This window comes from Melanotaenia boesemani, chromosome 24, assembly GCF_017639745.1.
Source record: "Melanotaenia boesemani isolate fMelBoe1 chromosome 24, fMelBoe1.pri, whole genome shotgun sequence".
Classification (NCBI taxonomy): domain Eukaryota; kingdom Metazoa; phylum Chordata; class Actinopteri; order Atheriniformes; family Melanotaeniidae; genus Melanotaenia; species Melanotaenia boesemani.
This window is the reverse complement of record NC_055705.1, coordinates 6,954,031-6,968,948: the sequence shown is the minus strand read 5'-3', so window position 1 is coordinate 6,968,948 and position 14,918 is coordinate 6,954,031. Positions and strand designations below refer to the sequence as shown.

At 40.0% G+C, this 14,918-nt stretch overlaps 3 protein-coding genes and 1 long non-coding RNA gene across 4 annotated transcripts; 2 read left to right on the top strand and 2 right to left on the bottom strand.

Annotated features, from left to right (window-relative positions):
• Positions 1-1,036: 1,036 nt before the first annotated feature.
• On the top strand, positions 1,037-3,040 carry LOC121635166. The gene is made up of 5 exons (XM_041978252.1): positions 1,037-1,789; positions 1,938-2,053; positions 2,160-2,469; positions 2,590-2,678; positions 2,954-3,040. The coding sequence occupies exons 1-5, from the start codon at positions 1,681-1,683 to the stop codon at positions 3,038-3,040; spliced, it is 711 nt and encodes a 236-aa protein (XP_041834186.1). The 5' UTR covers positions 1,037-1,680.
• A 425-nt stretch (positions 3,041-3,465) lies between these two features.
• LOC121635165 (G2/M phase-specific E3 ubiquitin-protein ligase-like) lies at positions 3,466-4,836 on the top strand (the record flags this gene model as incomplete). Its single annotated transcript, XM_041978251.1, has 5 exons — positions 3,466-3,488; positions 3,596-3,906; positions 4,023-4,201; positions 4,364-4,536; positions 4,617-4,836. Coding segments are annotated over 5 exons (906 nt in total), but the record flags the coding sequence as incomplete, so codon positions are not given.
• On the bottom strand, positions 4,729-6,854 carry LOC121635599. Its single transcript, XM_041978869.1, has 3 exons — positions 6,486-6,854; positions 6,009-6,227; positions 4,729-5,607 (listed from the first exon to the last, which is right to left on the bottom strand). The coding sequence occupies exons 1-3, from the start codon at positions 6,743-6,745 to the stop codon at positions 5,400-5,402; spliced, it is 687 nt and encodes a 228-aa protein (XP_041834803.1). The 5' UTR covers positions 6,746-6,854; the 3' UTR covers positions 4,729-5,399.
• Positions 6,855-6,942: 88 nt separating this feature from the next.
• LOC121635635 lies at positions 6,943-8,756 on the bottom strand. Its single transcript, XR_006009494.1, has 3 exons — positions 8,620-8,756; positions 8,157-8,259; positions 6,943-7,221 (listed from the first exon to the last, which is right to left on the bottom strand). It is a non-coding gene; the product is annotated as an uncharacterized LOC121635635 (long non-coding RNA).
• Between the last annotated feature and the right edge of the window lie 6,162 nt (positions 8,757-14,918).

Here is a 14,918-nt window from a genome sequence, read left to right as displayed (position 1 = left end):
ATAAGGAGGGGCCAGATTGTGAATGCCTTTGAAAGTGAGGACCAGTAACTTATAGTTGATTCTGCATTTTATTGGGAGCCAGTGTAGTTGTTGAAGTACAGGGGAGATATGTTTAAAGGAAGGGGTGTGAGTCAGCATACGAGCAGCAGAGTTCTAGAGAAGCTGCAGTTTCTGAAGTGATTTATTGGGAAGACCGAAGAGGAGTGAGTTACAGTAGTCAATGCGGGATGTGACAAGTACGGTGGCCCAGAGGTGTCACAGCAAATAAAAGCTGCAACACAACAAAATAAGTCACAACACTACAAATAAAAGCCGCAACACAACAAAATAAGTCACAACACTACAAAATAAACCGCAACACAACACAATTAGGCACAACACTACAAAATAAACCGCAACACAACACAATTAGGCACAACACTACAAAATAAACCGCAACACAACACAATTAGGCACAACACTACAAAATAAACCGTAACACAACACAATAAGCCACAACGGAAGTTGTCCTTTTTTTTTTTTTTTAAGATTTTACCACCGGAAGTTAGCTACACCAAGTTTCAGTCCAAACAGATGGGAAGTTGGAGATTTTAGGAAGCAGTCGGAGAATTAAGTAAAATACTGTTTGTTAATAACGTTTATTAATTTCGGCATGCGCATTTATGAATGCTTTTAACTTTTATGTGTAAATTAAGAGTCATTGTTCGAGGTAGTAATGTGAACTGTCGACATAGACCGCTTCAGTCCGTTGTAAGTATTTACAACTGAAAAGCCTACCTCTGTTGTGAAAGGAGTGACTGCGAGGAAAGCGGACCTTTACCTAATTTATGGTGATCAGACACATACATTTATTACGTCACTGGTCTCTTTCATCAAGTCACCCCACTCAGTTGTGATTACCTCTGTGTGTCACTATACGTGTTGTGTTAGCGCATCGTGTGCGCCCTATATTTTCTTTGTTATCTTAAGAGTCTAAGAGGGGATCCCAAACTACGGATCTCTTGAGCCAGTATCCTGCAGGTTTTAGTAATTTCCTGGTTGCAATATAAATGATCAAAATAAGATGGATCTCCAGCAGCTTTTGAAGTTCTGCACGAGCCTCTTAATGATGCAATGATTTGAATCGGGTGTGTTTCAGGCAACAGGGAAATATGTAAAATTTGGAGGGCAGTGGCTCAGGAGGTCCGAGGTTAGTGATTGCCGTGTAAGTCTGGTAGTTTTTCAGCAGGACAAAGGCTTATCTGGGCTAGATATTAAATGGATCCAACAAATGACCATTGTTAATTTATTTATTAATTTACTTAGAAAAAATGTTTCACAAAACCACCATTAAAATCCACGAAATGAGCCATTTTTGCATTTTCACACAAAAAGCATTTATATATATGAACCTATTATAATGAATCTAAATGCTTTCAGCCCAGGTTTGAAGTCTAGATCTTGTTTTTAAGCAAGACCTGGTCTAATGTGGTCAAAATCGCCCCAAAAAGCAGTGAACTCACCTTTTTAGCATATGGCATGAACATAATTATTATTATTTGTATTTATTTATTTTACATCTCATGGTTTGCCTGTAGAACTGTTGCATGTGATTACATTGATGCCAAACTACATCTATAAAAGTTTACTTGTCTGAGGAATTGCCCAATAATACTGAATATTTTTTTCTTGCAGAGGAAAATGTATTGCCCTTTTTGTGGATTCAGCTTGGAGTCACTAACTCCATTTTGCAGTTCATGTGGCAAGGATATCAAATTCTTGACTCATGATAAGACTGGAACATCTGAAGGTAGTATCTTAAAAAAACATTTTATTTAAATTGGAGTGACACTGTACTGTACAGTATAATTATAAAACATGTCTGAACAAGATGATCAGAGACATATTCTCATATTTCACTTATTCTCTTAATAAGATCTGATTGCATTTTGAACCAGGTAGCACAGTAAAGTGTGCAGTGGAGTCATTCCACAAGTTCCGCAGTTTAAAAGAGAAGGAGAGGCAGTCATTCTTCAAAAAGAAAAAAAGACCTCTGAAAGAGAGCAGTGTGAAGGTAATTTTTGCCAGCGTTAATGATTTTTCTTTTTCCTGTTTTTTGTGTATTTGTACTGGCTCAAGGAATATGATTACAAATACCCTTAATATCTGTTTATCTGTAGATTTCAGTTGCCCTGATGCAACTGAAAGATGGAGCACTAAAACCTGTAAGAGGAACAGCTCTACCACTCGTAGTGAATCCAGAGCTGGATGCTGAGCACTTGCAAATAGCAGCTGTACAAAAATTGAAGGACTTCAACAGCAATTTGCAAGGCGGACCTTACTTCCTACTTTACCCTGATGGTACAAGGATAATTAACATACCAGGAACAGAAACACCATTCACTCTGAAACAGTACAAGGACGCAGTGGGAAAGGCATACCAACGCATCACAGTGTACATATGTACAGCTGCCGATTTCCAAAATTATTGTAAGTAAATGAAAGTACTAACCAAACAAACAAGACCTGTCTTCAACTGATTTACTATCTGTAAAATTTGAAGTCAAAATATTTAAGTTTAAATCTTATGTCTGGTCTTGTATTTCACAGCTCGATCCACCTCAGGCTCCGACACATCTGACTCAGAAGTGATCATTACAAGCAGAAGTGCTGCAGAATTCAATTCAGCTGATACACTGGTGAATGTAACATTTGCTATTATGCAGATCTGTACTATAGGTTATGCCTAAAGACTGAACAAAGCCACAAAAATTACACTTAACCTACTGTAGTTTTTAAATAACAGGATGCATGACATATTTTAAATGCCAAAATACCACTTAGATATATTGTCCTGCAGAGATGTTATATCATTCTAACATTGATTATAATTAACATAACATAAAATAATTTTGTAAACCAAACCTAAATGTTACATTGATGTACAGTATACTGGATATGTATGCATTTCCAGCTTTGGGATCCTGCCTTGAACAGTACCAGCAATGACGGAGAATTGCACATTGGCTCTGATACGGTAATATGTGGCTCCCTAATTTGAATGTTTATTCTTCACATGTAGTTTTCTTAAAAAAATATTGTCATACACTTCTTCTACAATTTGCTTAATCAGTGTTTCACAATGACTTTGAGATCCACATCATCTTTCCTTACATGCGTATCTGTTTCTAGATAGGATATTTTAAATCTTTATATTTCAGTACCACGATTCACCAATCTGTTTTTCATGATTTCTGACACAGATTTTACTTTCTGACTCAGAAGAGGGCCCAGGAACATCAACATCTGCACTGGAAACTCCATGCTATAGGTATTTTTCTTACTCTGCAAAGTTCAAGAGTAATGTTAATTTGGAAACATCAACAATTTATAAATATTTGTATACCATTTCTCAGGAAATACACACAACTCTATGCACCTCTTGTAGAAGAGGAACAGGAGGACTCTGGCAGTGATAAAGAGAGTAGTAACGCTCAAAATGATGCAGAGTAAGACCATGGGTATTTTTTGAAGGTGTTGTTTCTTTCTGGTTAGATGTATGCCATCACATAGCTCGATAAGTTAAAGAACTAACATGGTCATGATCTGTCGGTAGGGTGGAACAGCCTTCTGTGTCAGAGGTCATCGCAAACCTGGCACTCCAGATCGATCGCGGCGCTGTCAACAGATTTAACATCTGCCAATCTGACATCTGGGATGGAGCTGTGAGAGGGTTCAGAAGAGGAACATTTGCTGAAACAAACGATCTCCTTGTGAAGTTCTCTGATGATGAAGGCAGATTTGAGGAAGGTCTCGATACAGGTGGTCCAAAAAGAGAATTCCTCTTCCTTTTGATGAAAAGGCTAAACAAACGACCCATATTTGATGGTCCGGAACAGAGCCGCTACCTTGTCTACAATTCAACAGGTATTGTTTTGTGGGGACTATTTTAATGGAAAAGTACATCAGTCACGCAATGCCTGTATTATGGTCCAGTATGGCAGTTAATTTCATACTTAATTACTCTCCATTTCCTTGAGCAGCAATCAGAGAGGATGAATACAGTTTGGCAGGGAAGATGATTGCCATGTCTATTGTACATGGTGGACCTGGCCCAAATTTTCTTTCAAAAGATGTGGTCAGCTACATCTCAGGGCAGTCCAGTTTCAATCCATCTATAGGCGACATCACAGATGAAGAAATAGGGAAAGTGCTACAACAGGTATGAATGTCACTGATAGGGGTTTGTTATGATTTAGCAAAGGTGAAAGGTTTGGATAGGTCACAAGTTTGTCCACTTAAAACTTTCTGCCATGATAGTTTTGTGATATGTTATTTTGACTAATTTTGCACTTGAAATGAGTGACAGACATTCCATTTTTAGATTGAGGTTGCATCCACATTGGAGAGCCTGCGAGACCTGATATTCCAGAACAGCACCATGTTGCAGACTGCAGGGTGTTTTAAACGTGTTGTGTCAGTGGAGGAAAAACACTCAATTGTTAAGGAGTACCTTAGATGGTATATAATTGACAGGAACTACACAGCAATTGACAGGTACTGTATTTTATTGCTGTTGCTTAAACAGTTAACAGTAAGACATATTACTTACAATCCACTGTATTATTGCATTTTAGGTTCAAAGATGGACTTGCCAGTCTGAAGTTTCTAACAGCACTGCAGCAGCATCCTGCTGTCCTAACTCCTGTTCTCTGTCATTCAAATCACAAATTAACTCCGACAGACATGGAAAACCTATTCCAACCCCACCTCAGTCCTGTGGGAAGCAACATGAGGGTCCTGGAGAACAAAGCAAGAAGTTTCTGGGCAGATTACCTTCTTGACTGCGAAGGTTAGTTAATATAATTTTCAGTGATGTAATCCCCCCAAATTACAATTGAGTAAATATGTTCAAATGCTTTCTAATTTTAGACAATGACAGTGCAGTGACTCTGGAGGAGATCTTCATGTTTGCCACAGGTGTGCCATGCATACCTCCTGCTGGCATGAATCCTCAGCCACGCCTTCAATTCCTTACCACTTCCAAGTTCCCCATGGCAAATACATGTGCCAACACTTTAAAGCTGCCTCTCTTGGATAACTACAACACCTTCAAAGCCAACATGAACTTTGGGATTAAGAATTCCCCTGGCTTTGGCTGTTTTTAAACAGTCTGAACTATGTAAATGTACCAAAAAAAAAAAAAGGTTCTGTGTTCAGGACAGAAAAGTGAAATTCTCAGCTATAGACTCTTATTTTGTCAAAAGATCAAAACTTTGAACATGCCCTTTGTTTTCCTTCATTTTGTTCTGTCAGCTGTTTCTAAAAGTTGTAGTTTTCCTATATGTCAAAGGGTTATGTCTGGAAATATAATGTTCTCTCCATTTGGTAGCTGAATTAGTCTGAATGTGAAATTAATATTAAATGTCAGTCATGTTTTTCAGGGTGATGTAGTTCTCTACAGCAGACTGCCACTGAAGAGGTGGTGCCAAACCACTCTGTCTTTGCAGTTCTTCAAAGTCATGCTGGTCACTGTCCCCATCGGGCGCTGCTGGTGCTGGCACATGTCTTTCAAGCTGGCTCAGAGTTTGTGGGGATGCTGGGAATCCACAGTTCATCCCATTGAATCTGGTAACGAATACAGGGGGAAAATATGCAAGATAAACATCACACTGACAGTGGTTTGTTTTTACTTAAATTTCAAGCTTTGTTTTTTCACTCCATCCCAATAAAAGTTTAAAATGGAATGCTTTTTTTTTTCATTGACAAGTCCATAATTTGCCAAAATGTCTTAATATTAAAAAACAAAGAAACCCCACAAGACTACATAATAAAGGTTAAAATACACCATCAAATCTTAGAAAATAACTGATAGTCTAAAGCTGTAAATGCATTATTCCAAACTTTTACCATTTCAAACATGTTAAATTTATGCAACTGCACTATCAGTGTTTTTTCCATGAATGCATGATGTAGATGTAATATGAGGTTATCCAATTGTACTTGTTTTACGTGTTTGCAATACACACCTGTGAGGCAAAAAGTACATTGCCTCTGGTCTTCCAGATGGGCAATTTGACTGCCGAACAGGACGAATAATGTGAGTGTTCCAGTGGTGCTTGTATTCATCCAGTTCTTTCTGTAGCACATCCAGAAAGCAGTGTCGCAGCAACCTTGTGTGTTCATAGCTGCCATTGAACAGATGCCTCTCCCTCAAGTCACCAAACAGATCTATCCAAAATTGTATCCTGGGAACACAAATTGTATCATAAGGAAATATAATAAAAATAATACCCTTCTCCAATAAAAGGCTCAACAATGTCTGTCATGTGACCCGTTTTGTTTTAAGAAGTAGAGTTTGTCATGTAAAAACCATTAACAGTCTCAAACTAGAAAGTAAACTGTGTTGAAGACGCGCTCAGTTTGGCTTGGCTGCTTTTTGAATCCATCACATACAGTAAATACAAAAATATGGTGTGATACATATAAATATTTGGGATAAAAACCTTTGTTTACGAAAGTATGACCACCAGCTTTCAATGCGCTGGTTTGATGTTGAAGTGCCATACATGTGACTTCTGGTTCCTGCAAGTTCATCGCTCTGCTCTGATCTCAAAGAACAATGGAGTGCTGCCATAAGTCCATTTTCTGTGCCACAGTCCGTGCGGAGGCGCATTGGGAAAACTCCAAATTCAGCTACACATTTAATATAATTTTGAGCAATGACACTTGGGTCATTGTTGGACTTTCCACATGCAAGCCACATAATTTTTCTGGAGAAGCCATCAATACAGCCACTTATGGCAATTCCAAAGGGTTTGAGTTTGTCATATCCATCAACATGCCAAACTTCATTTGGTCCCGTTGAGTGGTACGTTCTTCGGACAAATCTTCTCTGAGAACGGTTCTCTATCCCAGATGGGTCAAGTTCTCTCATTAGGTTCATCACATCATATCTTCTCACTGTTAATGAGTACTTTTGTTTGAGAATCTGCCACATTGCTCTGTATCCTAAAAGCCTGCCTGATCCCTGAAGCTCCTCAGAAATGGCTTCCCGTACAGTAGCAATAGGAGTATAGTTAGTTCTCTTAGTCAGGTCTGCATCTCGTAGTCTTCTTTTTAAAGTGCTGAGACTCATTGAAATGTTGTGCTTGGTTGCCAGTAAGTCCAATATTATTTCAGAGGTATGGCCCTCTGCGAAATACTTGTGAATAAGTTCATCCACCATGGTTGCTTCAGGACCTGAAGGATAAATATGTGAAAACAGTTAAAAGGAAAAAGTACACTACCATTTACACTAGAGTTGCCACCAGTCCCGTTTTTCCCAGAATTGTTCTCTTTTTTTACAAGCTGTCCCGGGAAAAATAAAATCTCTCCCGGGACACAATTTGTCCCGGTTTTTCGGGGAAAATGCAAAAACCTTATTTGATTTCCTTCGTTCTGTAGTCTACAGATGTCCTCTGTGTTAATGTGGCTGTACGTCACACGCAAGTGACGTGCCCAAGCGCTGAAAGTGGCCCGCGCAAGCCAAGCAGGCCAGGGAGGGAAACTTGATGGAAGACAGACAGCAAGCTGAATCAGGCGTCCGTCTTATTTTCGGCAAGTTTTGGAGTCTTTAATTAAAATGGGAGGAGAGACAACGGACGAGGAAGGAGAAGGAGCAAATTCATGTAAGCCCAAATATAGGGTGACTCATCAAAATTATCAGCTGATATCTACTCTGTTTTGCCTAGCAGTCAGCATTGTGTATGAGAGATTTTGATCCGTAAAAAATTAAAAATATTAACAGGACTTTGTCTCTGTCTCCTATGTCTGAATTTCATGTTAATTTAGTTTGAACTGATAATAATCCCCGATTCCTCTGCCCCAAACTTTATGTCCAGTGTCCCTTTTTTCCACAAATCCAAGGTGGCAACCCTAATTTACACACTTTTACATGACTGATTAATGAACAAAATGAGAAACTGAAAAGCTAATGTCTCGTTTAGATTTTTTGTTGTTTTAGTGTTAACCTGTTAACTCTAGTGAAATGCACTAGTTACCAGAGTAACCCTTGCAAAATGAAATGAGATTTTAGACTTTATTTTGAGTTTCACCACCATGCTTAGCTCATAAACCTAATCATTTACAGTACAATACAGAAATCCATAATCTTTAAGAAAATTACAAAACTATACCTTCCGATTGAAGACTTCTCAAAAACTGAATACTCCTGCCGCATGAGGCACAGTATAGCAGGACAATCTGTAGATTTATTCCACAATATGGACAAAACATGATCTGGTAAAATAAAGAGGGAGAGAAACAGAGGTTTAAGTTATTAACAATTACATTTAATAAAGTACAGCTGCAGTGCCTTTCCGTTTGGTGTTTGTCTATTTATAAAGCACGTTAACGTGAAAAAAATATTTAAAACAAAAACACACCAAAAAGAGAGAGAGAGAAATATGTATTTATGCAGACTGATGCGAGCCCCCAGCACTGTCTTGCAGCTTTGCTTTGTCGCAACGGACTGTACCTCGTCCGTGTGCATACATCGAACATGCAATGACTCTTAATCTACACATAAAAAGTTAAAAGCATTCATAAAAGCGCATGCCGAAATGAATAAACGTTATTAACAAACAGTATTTTACTTACTTCTCCGGCTGCTTCCTAAAATCTCCAACTTCCCATCTGTTTGGACTGAAACTTGGTGTAGCTAACTTCCGGTGGTAAAATCTTAAAAAAAAAAAAAAAGACAACTTCCGTTGTGGCTTATTTTGTTGTGTTGCGGTTTATTTTGTAGTGTTGTGGTTTATTGTGTTGTGTTGCGGTTTATTTTGCAGTGTTGTGCCTAATTGTGTTGTGTTGCGGTTAATTTTGTAGTGTTGTGGTTTATTGTGTTGTGTTGGGGTTTATTTTGTAGTGTTGTGCCTAATTGTGTTGTGTTGCGGTTTATTTTGTAGTGTTGTGACTTATTTTGTTGTGTTGCGGCTTTTATTTGCTGTGACACCTCTGGGCCACCGTAGACAAGACTATGGATAAGGATTGCAGCAGCATGTGGAGTGAGTGATGAGCGCAGACGGTTGATATTACAAAGGTGGAAGTAAGCAGACCGAGTAATGCTACTGATGTGGGCTTGAAAAGATAGGTTGCTGTCGAGAATGACGCCGAGACTCTTGACCTGAGGGGAGGGGGAAATGGCAGAACTGTCAATGTTGATGGAGAAACTGTGAGACTTGGTTGGAGTGGAGGGCGTGCCGACAACTAGAATCTCAGTTTTACTGCTGCTGAGTTTGAGAAAACTGAAGGAGAACCATGCTTTGATTTCCCGGAGACAGTCAGAGAGAGAGGAAGGTGGAAGAGAGGAGTATGGTTTGGAGGAGATGTAGAGCTGGGTGTCGTCTGCATAGGAATGGAAGTTGATATTATGTCTATGGAAAATATAGCCAAGGGGGAGAAGATAAGTGATGAAGAGAAGGGGGCCCAGGACTGATCCCTGGGGTACACCGGCCGAGACAGGGAGTGACTCTGAAGTGTAGGCCTTGAGTTGAATAAACTGTGTGCGGTTGGAGAGATATGAGGTGAACCAAGTGAGAGGAGTATGAGAAACACCAAGGGTGGCCAGTCTATTTAGGAGGATGCTGTGTGAGATGGTGTGGAATGCTGCATTGAGATCTAAGAGGATGAGGATTGTAAGAAGACCGGAGTCAGCTGCCATCAGCAGATCATTGGTGATTTTTAACAGAGCAGATTCTGTGCTGTGAAAAGGACGGAAGCCAGACTGGAATTGTTCATAAAGGTTATTATTAGTGAGGTGTTTGTGGAGCTGAGAGGCGACAACCTTTTCCAGAATTTTGGAGAGAAAGGGAAGATTAGAAATGGGACGAAGGTTACTGAAGTCAGACGGATCAGCACCAGGTTTTTTGATGATCGGAGTGACAGCAGCAGTCTTGAAGGCTAGTGGAACATATCTGGTGTTGAGGGAGGAATGAATAATGGCAGTGATGTGAGGAACCAGTGAAGGGAGACACGCTTTAAATAGGACTGTAGGGAGAGGGTCGAGCAGGCAGGTGGAAGGTTTGGATTTCCTGAGCTCCTCCAGTGGTGAGTTGCTGATGGATATTTGAGATTTTTAGGTAAAGAAGAACAAAAGAGAATTACAGAAGTCAACTGAGTAAAGATGAGGAGGGAAGGTGTCAGGAGGTTTTGTGATATTATTGAACAGTGAAAAGAGAGATTTAGAATTTCCTTCATTAGAACAGATTGAACCTGAATAGTATGTGGATTTTGCTGAAGCAATACAGTCCTCATATAGATGAATGTGGCTATTGCACATGTCCTTATGAATGGTGTGTCCAGTTTTCTTGGCAAGGCATTCAAGCCGGCGTTCTTTGGCTTTAAGCTAGCGCAAGGCGGGAGTGAACCATGGAGCAGAGCGGGAGAAGGAAACACATCTGTGTTTCGGTGGAGCGAAGATGTTAAGAAGGTTGTTGAGGTTATCATTGTAGTGAGAAACTAAATTATCAGGAGTGGAAAAATCACAAGAAGTGGAGAGGTTATTTATGGCAGAAGACAGTGTGTCGAAGATTGATAGCCTTGATTTTCCTGAAGGAAATGAAACGGGGAGGGTGAGTTTTATACAGAGACACACTTATTTTGAAGGAGATTAATTTATGAACAGAGAAGGGAATGTGAAGGGCTATAGAATCAGTAGGAATTACACCAGAGCAGCAAACCAAGTACAGAATATGATTTGAAGTGAAGTGAGTAGAGAAATTTATGTATTGTTGTAGTCCAAAACTGTTTAGACAGGATCCAAAGTCTCTGGAAAGAGGATTGTTGTCCTTGTCCATATGAATGTTGAAGTCACCAAGTATTATCAGATTTGGAGAGAGTGAGGATAGATGGGCCAGAAGAGCCGCAAAGTCATTCAAAAAGTCCTTATTGGGTTTAGGTGGTCGGTACACAATACATAGAATAATGGGAGTTGAACCAGAGAGTTGTGAGGCCATATATTCAAATGAATTAAGCGCCAGAGCCTCAAGTGGCTTTACTTTCCACTGCTGAATCATGGCGAGACCACCCTCCCTGCCGGAGCCGTGAGGTTTAGACATGTAAACAAACTCAGGTGAGGCGGATGAGTTGAGATGAATAAAGTCACTGGGCTGTTGCCACATTTCAGTTAAACAGAGAAAATCCAACTTACAGTCCGAGATGAGATTCTGGATGAGATCCCCCTTGTTTGTAAGAGAACAGATGTTGAGCAGACAGAAGTTGAGTGTGGTGACGGGGTTAGCCAACCTAGCCAGGCAGGCTAACACAGCATGATCAGTGGCACGGCAAATCCTTAGGTTCCCTGGATTCACCCCGCGGTGACGGAGTCGAGGAGAACAGGAGCGGCGGCGCTGGCCCACAAAGTCAGCAACAGGTACAAGGTAGACATCAGGAGGATCCAGGGAATGCCAGGGCACCGCGTATGATCCAGATCCCAGTTGGGAAAACGATGAGAAGTGAGCCAGGGATGCCTTCAGCCTCACCAGATGACCACCGTTTCTGCAGGATCGTTTCTGCCGTAGGAGGAGGGCCAACGCCCTGAACAGGTAAGCCGGAATGCCCGATAGCAACATAGGGAGAGTTGTATGATGGCTGTAGCAGGACGTTGATGGAACTCCAGCATTGTCTTGAAGTTCTAGAAGAAACTGACGATCATACATCAGCAGAGATTCCGAAAGCAGCGAGCACAGGCATAAAATCAGCAAAAACACAAACCAAAGGGAGAGCAACAGACGAGCAGCCAGGTGCACCGGCGTCATCTTTTCATGGTTCTAGATCGATATATATGTCATTTCAACTCACATAATTCAGTTATACCAGTTGTTTAATTAATAACTATTAGTTGTTTGAACCTAATACTCTGAGCTTCCCTCAAAGCATCATCAAGCCAGGTATTTATTTATTTATTTATTACTTTAAATATTTTATACCTGCTTTCAGCTTGGAGACAGAAGATAAAGAGTCATGTGTGTGTATGTGTGTGTGTGCGTGCGACCGAAAGATCATTGGTGTTATAAATTTTTTGTAATAAAGTTTTGATGTGTAAAGGCTTGTTTTGTTTTTAACATGCATGAATTGAATTGTGTTTAAATTTCTTAATCTTGTAAAGCACTTTGTTTTACTTTTGGCATGAAAAGGGCTTTATAAATAAAGTTTGATTTGATTTGAAAAGATTACAGTGAATTACTACTTAAATGTTCAAAAACATGTATTTTACAAATTCCTCAGCTTACTGCTTGTTAACATGATGAACAAGAATATTCTGACCACACATTAAATACCAGTTGAACTGAAAAGTCCAGCCAACTAACATCAAATGTGTTGAACAAATTCTACTAAACAGACCAGTTGAGACAATCATATTTTATCATGAAAGTGTTTAGTAACAGGGCCTCTAAATCCTGAGGCTGCTGAAACTTCACATTATTGCAGTTATCATTATAAAACCCAGTATATGCTACCTAAAACCAGACTGCCTAAGCAGATAACAGTTGAAACCATCACTTTTCAATTGATTTAGCTAAACCTAAATGTTTCTGAATGCTAGCCTTCAAACCTGATGAGGAAATCTCACAACCTGTAACAGTGGCTGCAAGGCTAACAGCTAGCTTCCAGATGTGGTTGTTTGCTATTTGCCACTTGGACACTTGTCCGTCCCCCTAAAGTGTCCGGGTAGCAACGCAACTTTTAGCTTCCTGTCTAACTTTACAGCTGCATTTGTCATTTAATTATTATGAAAAATAATAGTTTAAAATAAACGAATCATAACTGAATATAATAGTGATATAAAATAGTGAATTGGCCCACCCATACTCAATATGTATACATATTAACTATTTAGGTAAGATTTCTCTTACTTGGTTAAGATGGGGTTTTTTATGGGGGCGGTATGGTTCAGTGGGTAGAGTGGTTGCTGGTTCGATCCTGGCCCGGTCGAGCTCATGTCAAGGTGTCCCAGAGCAAGACACCGAAACCCTAACTGCTCCTGATGGGTCGTGGTTAGCGCCTTGCATGGCAGCTTCCGCCATCAGTTTGTGAAAGTGTGTGTAAATGGGTGAATGTGACGTACATGTAAAGCGCTTTGGATAGTAGCTCTATATAAGTACAGACCAAGTACCATTTAACAACCCCCCACCCCTGCTCGTCGCCACCACAAAAGTTGAAAGATATAAATACAAACATGCACACATACACAGTTTTGGTCTTACATCACACATCCTGATGGCATTTGATGGATCTTCGCCTCAGATGAGGTGTGGCAGACCAAGCAGAGCAGCAGCTCTTCTCTTCTCATTTGTGTCCTATGAGACATGAGACATCCAGTAAGATGAAAATGCTTAAACAAACTAGAAACGGTGCCCAATTTTTTTCTTTTTCTTCCACTTACATCTTTCACAAGGCAGTCCAGAATGTCTTTGAGTGACGGCTTCTTTCCAGACTTGGTTGCTGCTTTGTAAACCTCCAGCAGTCTAAGAACTACAACATGCAGGACAGTGGTCCCTGATAACCAGGAACGAGAAACACTGCTCTAACATAACATGGGTAAATCTCTTTATTAATGCAAAGTTGTGTGCTTACTGTCTCTCGTGGAAGAGAGCTGGCCATCGGGAAATGAGCTCTGTGATGTGTGGTTGATCTCCAATGATCTCTTTTCTACGCTGGGAAAATGTAGCAACCATGAGATTCTCTAGCAGCTGGTGATCCATGTCTCTCTTGAGCATTTCTGCCTCCATAATCTTACGCTTCTTCACATTTTCAGGACTCTGTCCTTCAAGTGGATCCAGACAGTAGTTAACCTCTCCTTTCTTTGACTTCTGGACACATTTTTCCTTTGAACCTCCTGCTTTTCGTTTGTTAATGATCACTTCAGGGCATCCTGCTGCACTTATTCCGGTAGTTTCCAAGCTTAGATTTCAGGCTGTGAAACCATGAGTACCATCCCTTCTCAGACCCTGGTTCTCGCAGACAGGGAGGCCTCTCCACCAGGGCTTTGGCTACATTTTCATAGTGCTGCCTCTCAGGATGAGCAGGAATCTTTGGCATAATGTATGCAAGTGTGTCAAGGATATCAGTCTTTAAACCTTTAGGAATCAACACCACAGATCCATCCTTAGCATGTCTACAATTAGCTTCTTTCAGTTGGAACTTCACATCATGTGGGAACTGGGGAATTGGGAAAGGGTCAGGCCATTTAACAGAATCCCCACCACTGAGGGAAGGGAGGCTGCTTGTGTCCAGTGTAGAATCTGAGACATCATCACATGTGAACAATACTTGTAAAGTTGCCCGGTCCACAGAAAGGTCTTTGATGTCCATTAGGTTGCACAACTGATTATTAAAGTCAGGATCCTCAAACTGCAAAATGAATCCTCCTCTTAGACCAAGGCTGGTTCGTAACACCGGTACAGTTCCTCGATGCTTGAGGGGATGTCTTCAACGGATAGACGCCGGATTTCATTTTCTGACACTATGACACGCAGAAGCATTGTAGTCTACTTTGACGTGCAAATAGAGAAAATACACACTTAGTATAAATATTCAGTTTAAACTATTTGGCTCACTCAGCCTCACACACCTGTTCTTAGAGGTTTAAAAAAAAAAAAAAAAAAAAAACTGGTCCTGACTGCAGGCAACAGTTGACCAAGTATGATTTTTTTTTCTTATGAATATGTGTGTTTGAACGACTGAATCAAATAACAGACACAGATATTAATATTCTAAATTTAAACTCTAGAAACTTCTGGAATAAAACAATTGCATTTAACTTCTAAACAGTACAGAAAAAATACAAAACATCACTGGCAAAAATTTACCAGACCTAAAATTAAAGTACCTACATGTTTTTGTCCACACTCTTAATTAACAGGCATTAATATCTGATATATAAAATATGATAAAAC

What these genes read in the sequence shown, in the direction of transcription:
- LOC121635166 (XM_041978252.1), top strand. Translation starts at nt 1,681, where the DNA reads ATGTATTGCCCTTTTTGTGGATTCAGCTTGGAGTCACTAACTCCATTT. An exon ending in TGAAAGAGAGCAGTGTGAAG is followed by an intron (nt 2,054 to 2,159) that starts GTAATTTTTGCC and finishes GTTTATCTGTAG; the next exon opens with ATTTCAGTTGCCCTGATGCA. An exon ending in TCAATTCAGCTGATACACTG is followed by an intron (nt 2,679 to 2,953) that starts GTGAATGTAACA and finishes ATGCATTTCCAG; the next exon opens with CTTTGGGATCCTGCCTTGAA.
- LOC121635599 (XM_041978869.1), bottom strand. Translation starts at nt 6,745, where the DNA reads ATGTGGCTTGCATGTGGAAAGTCCAACAATGACCCAAGTGTCATTGCT. An exon ending in TCATACTTTCGTAAACAAAG is followed by an intron (nt 6,228 to 6,485) that starts GTTTTTATCCCA and finishes TTGTGTTCCCAG; the next exon opens with GATACAATTTTGGATAGATC. An exon ending in ATGTACTTTTTGCCTCACAG is followed by an intron (nt 5,608 to 6,008) that starts GTGTGTATTGCA and finishes ATTCGTTACCAG; the next exon opens with ATTCAATGGGATGAACTGTG.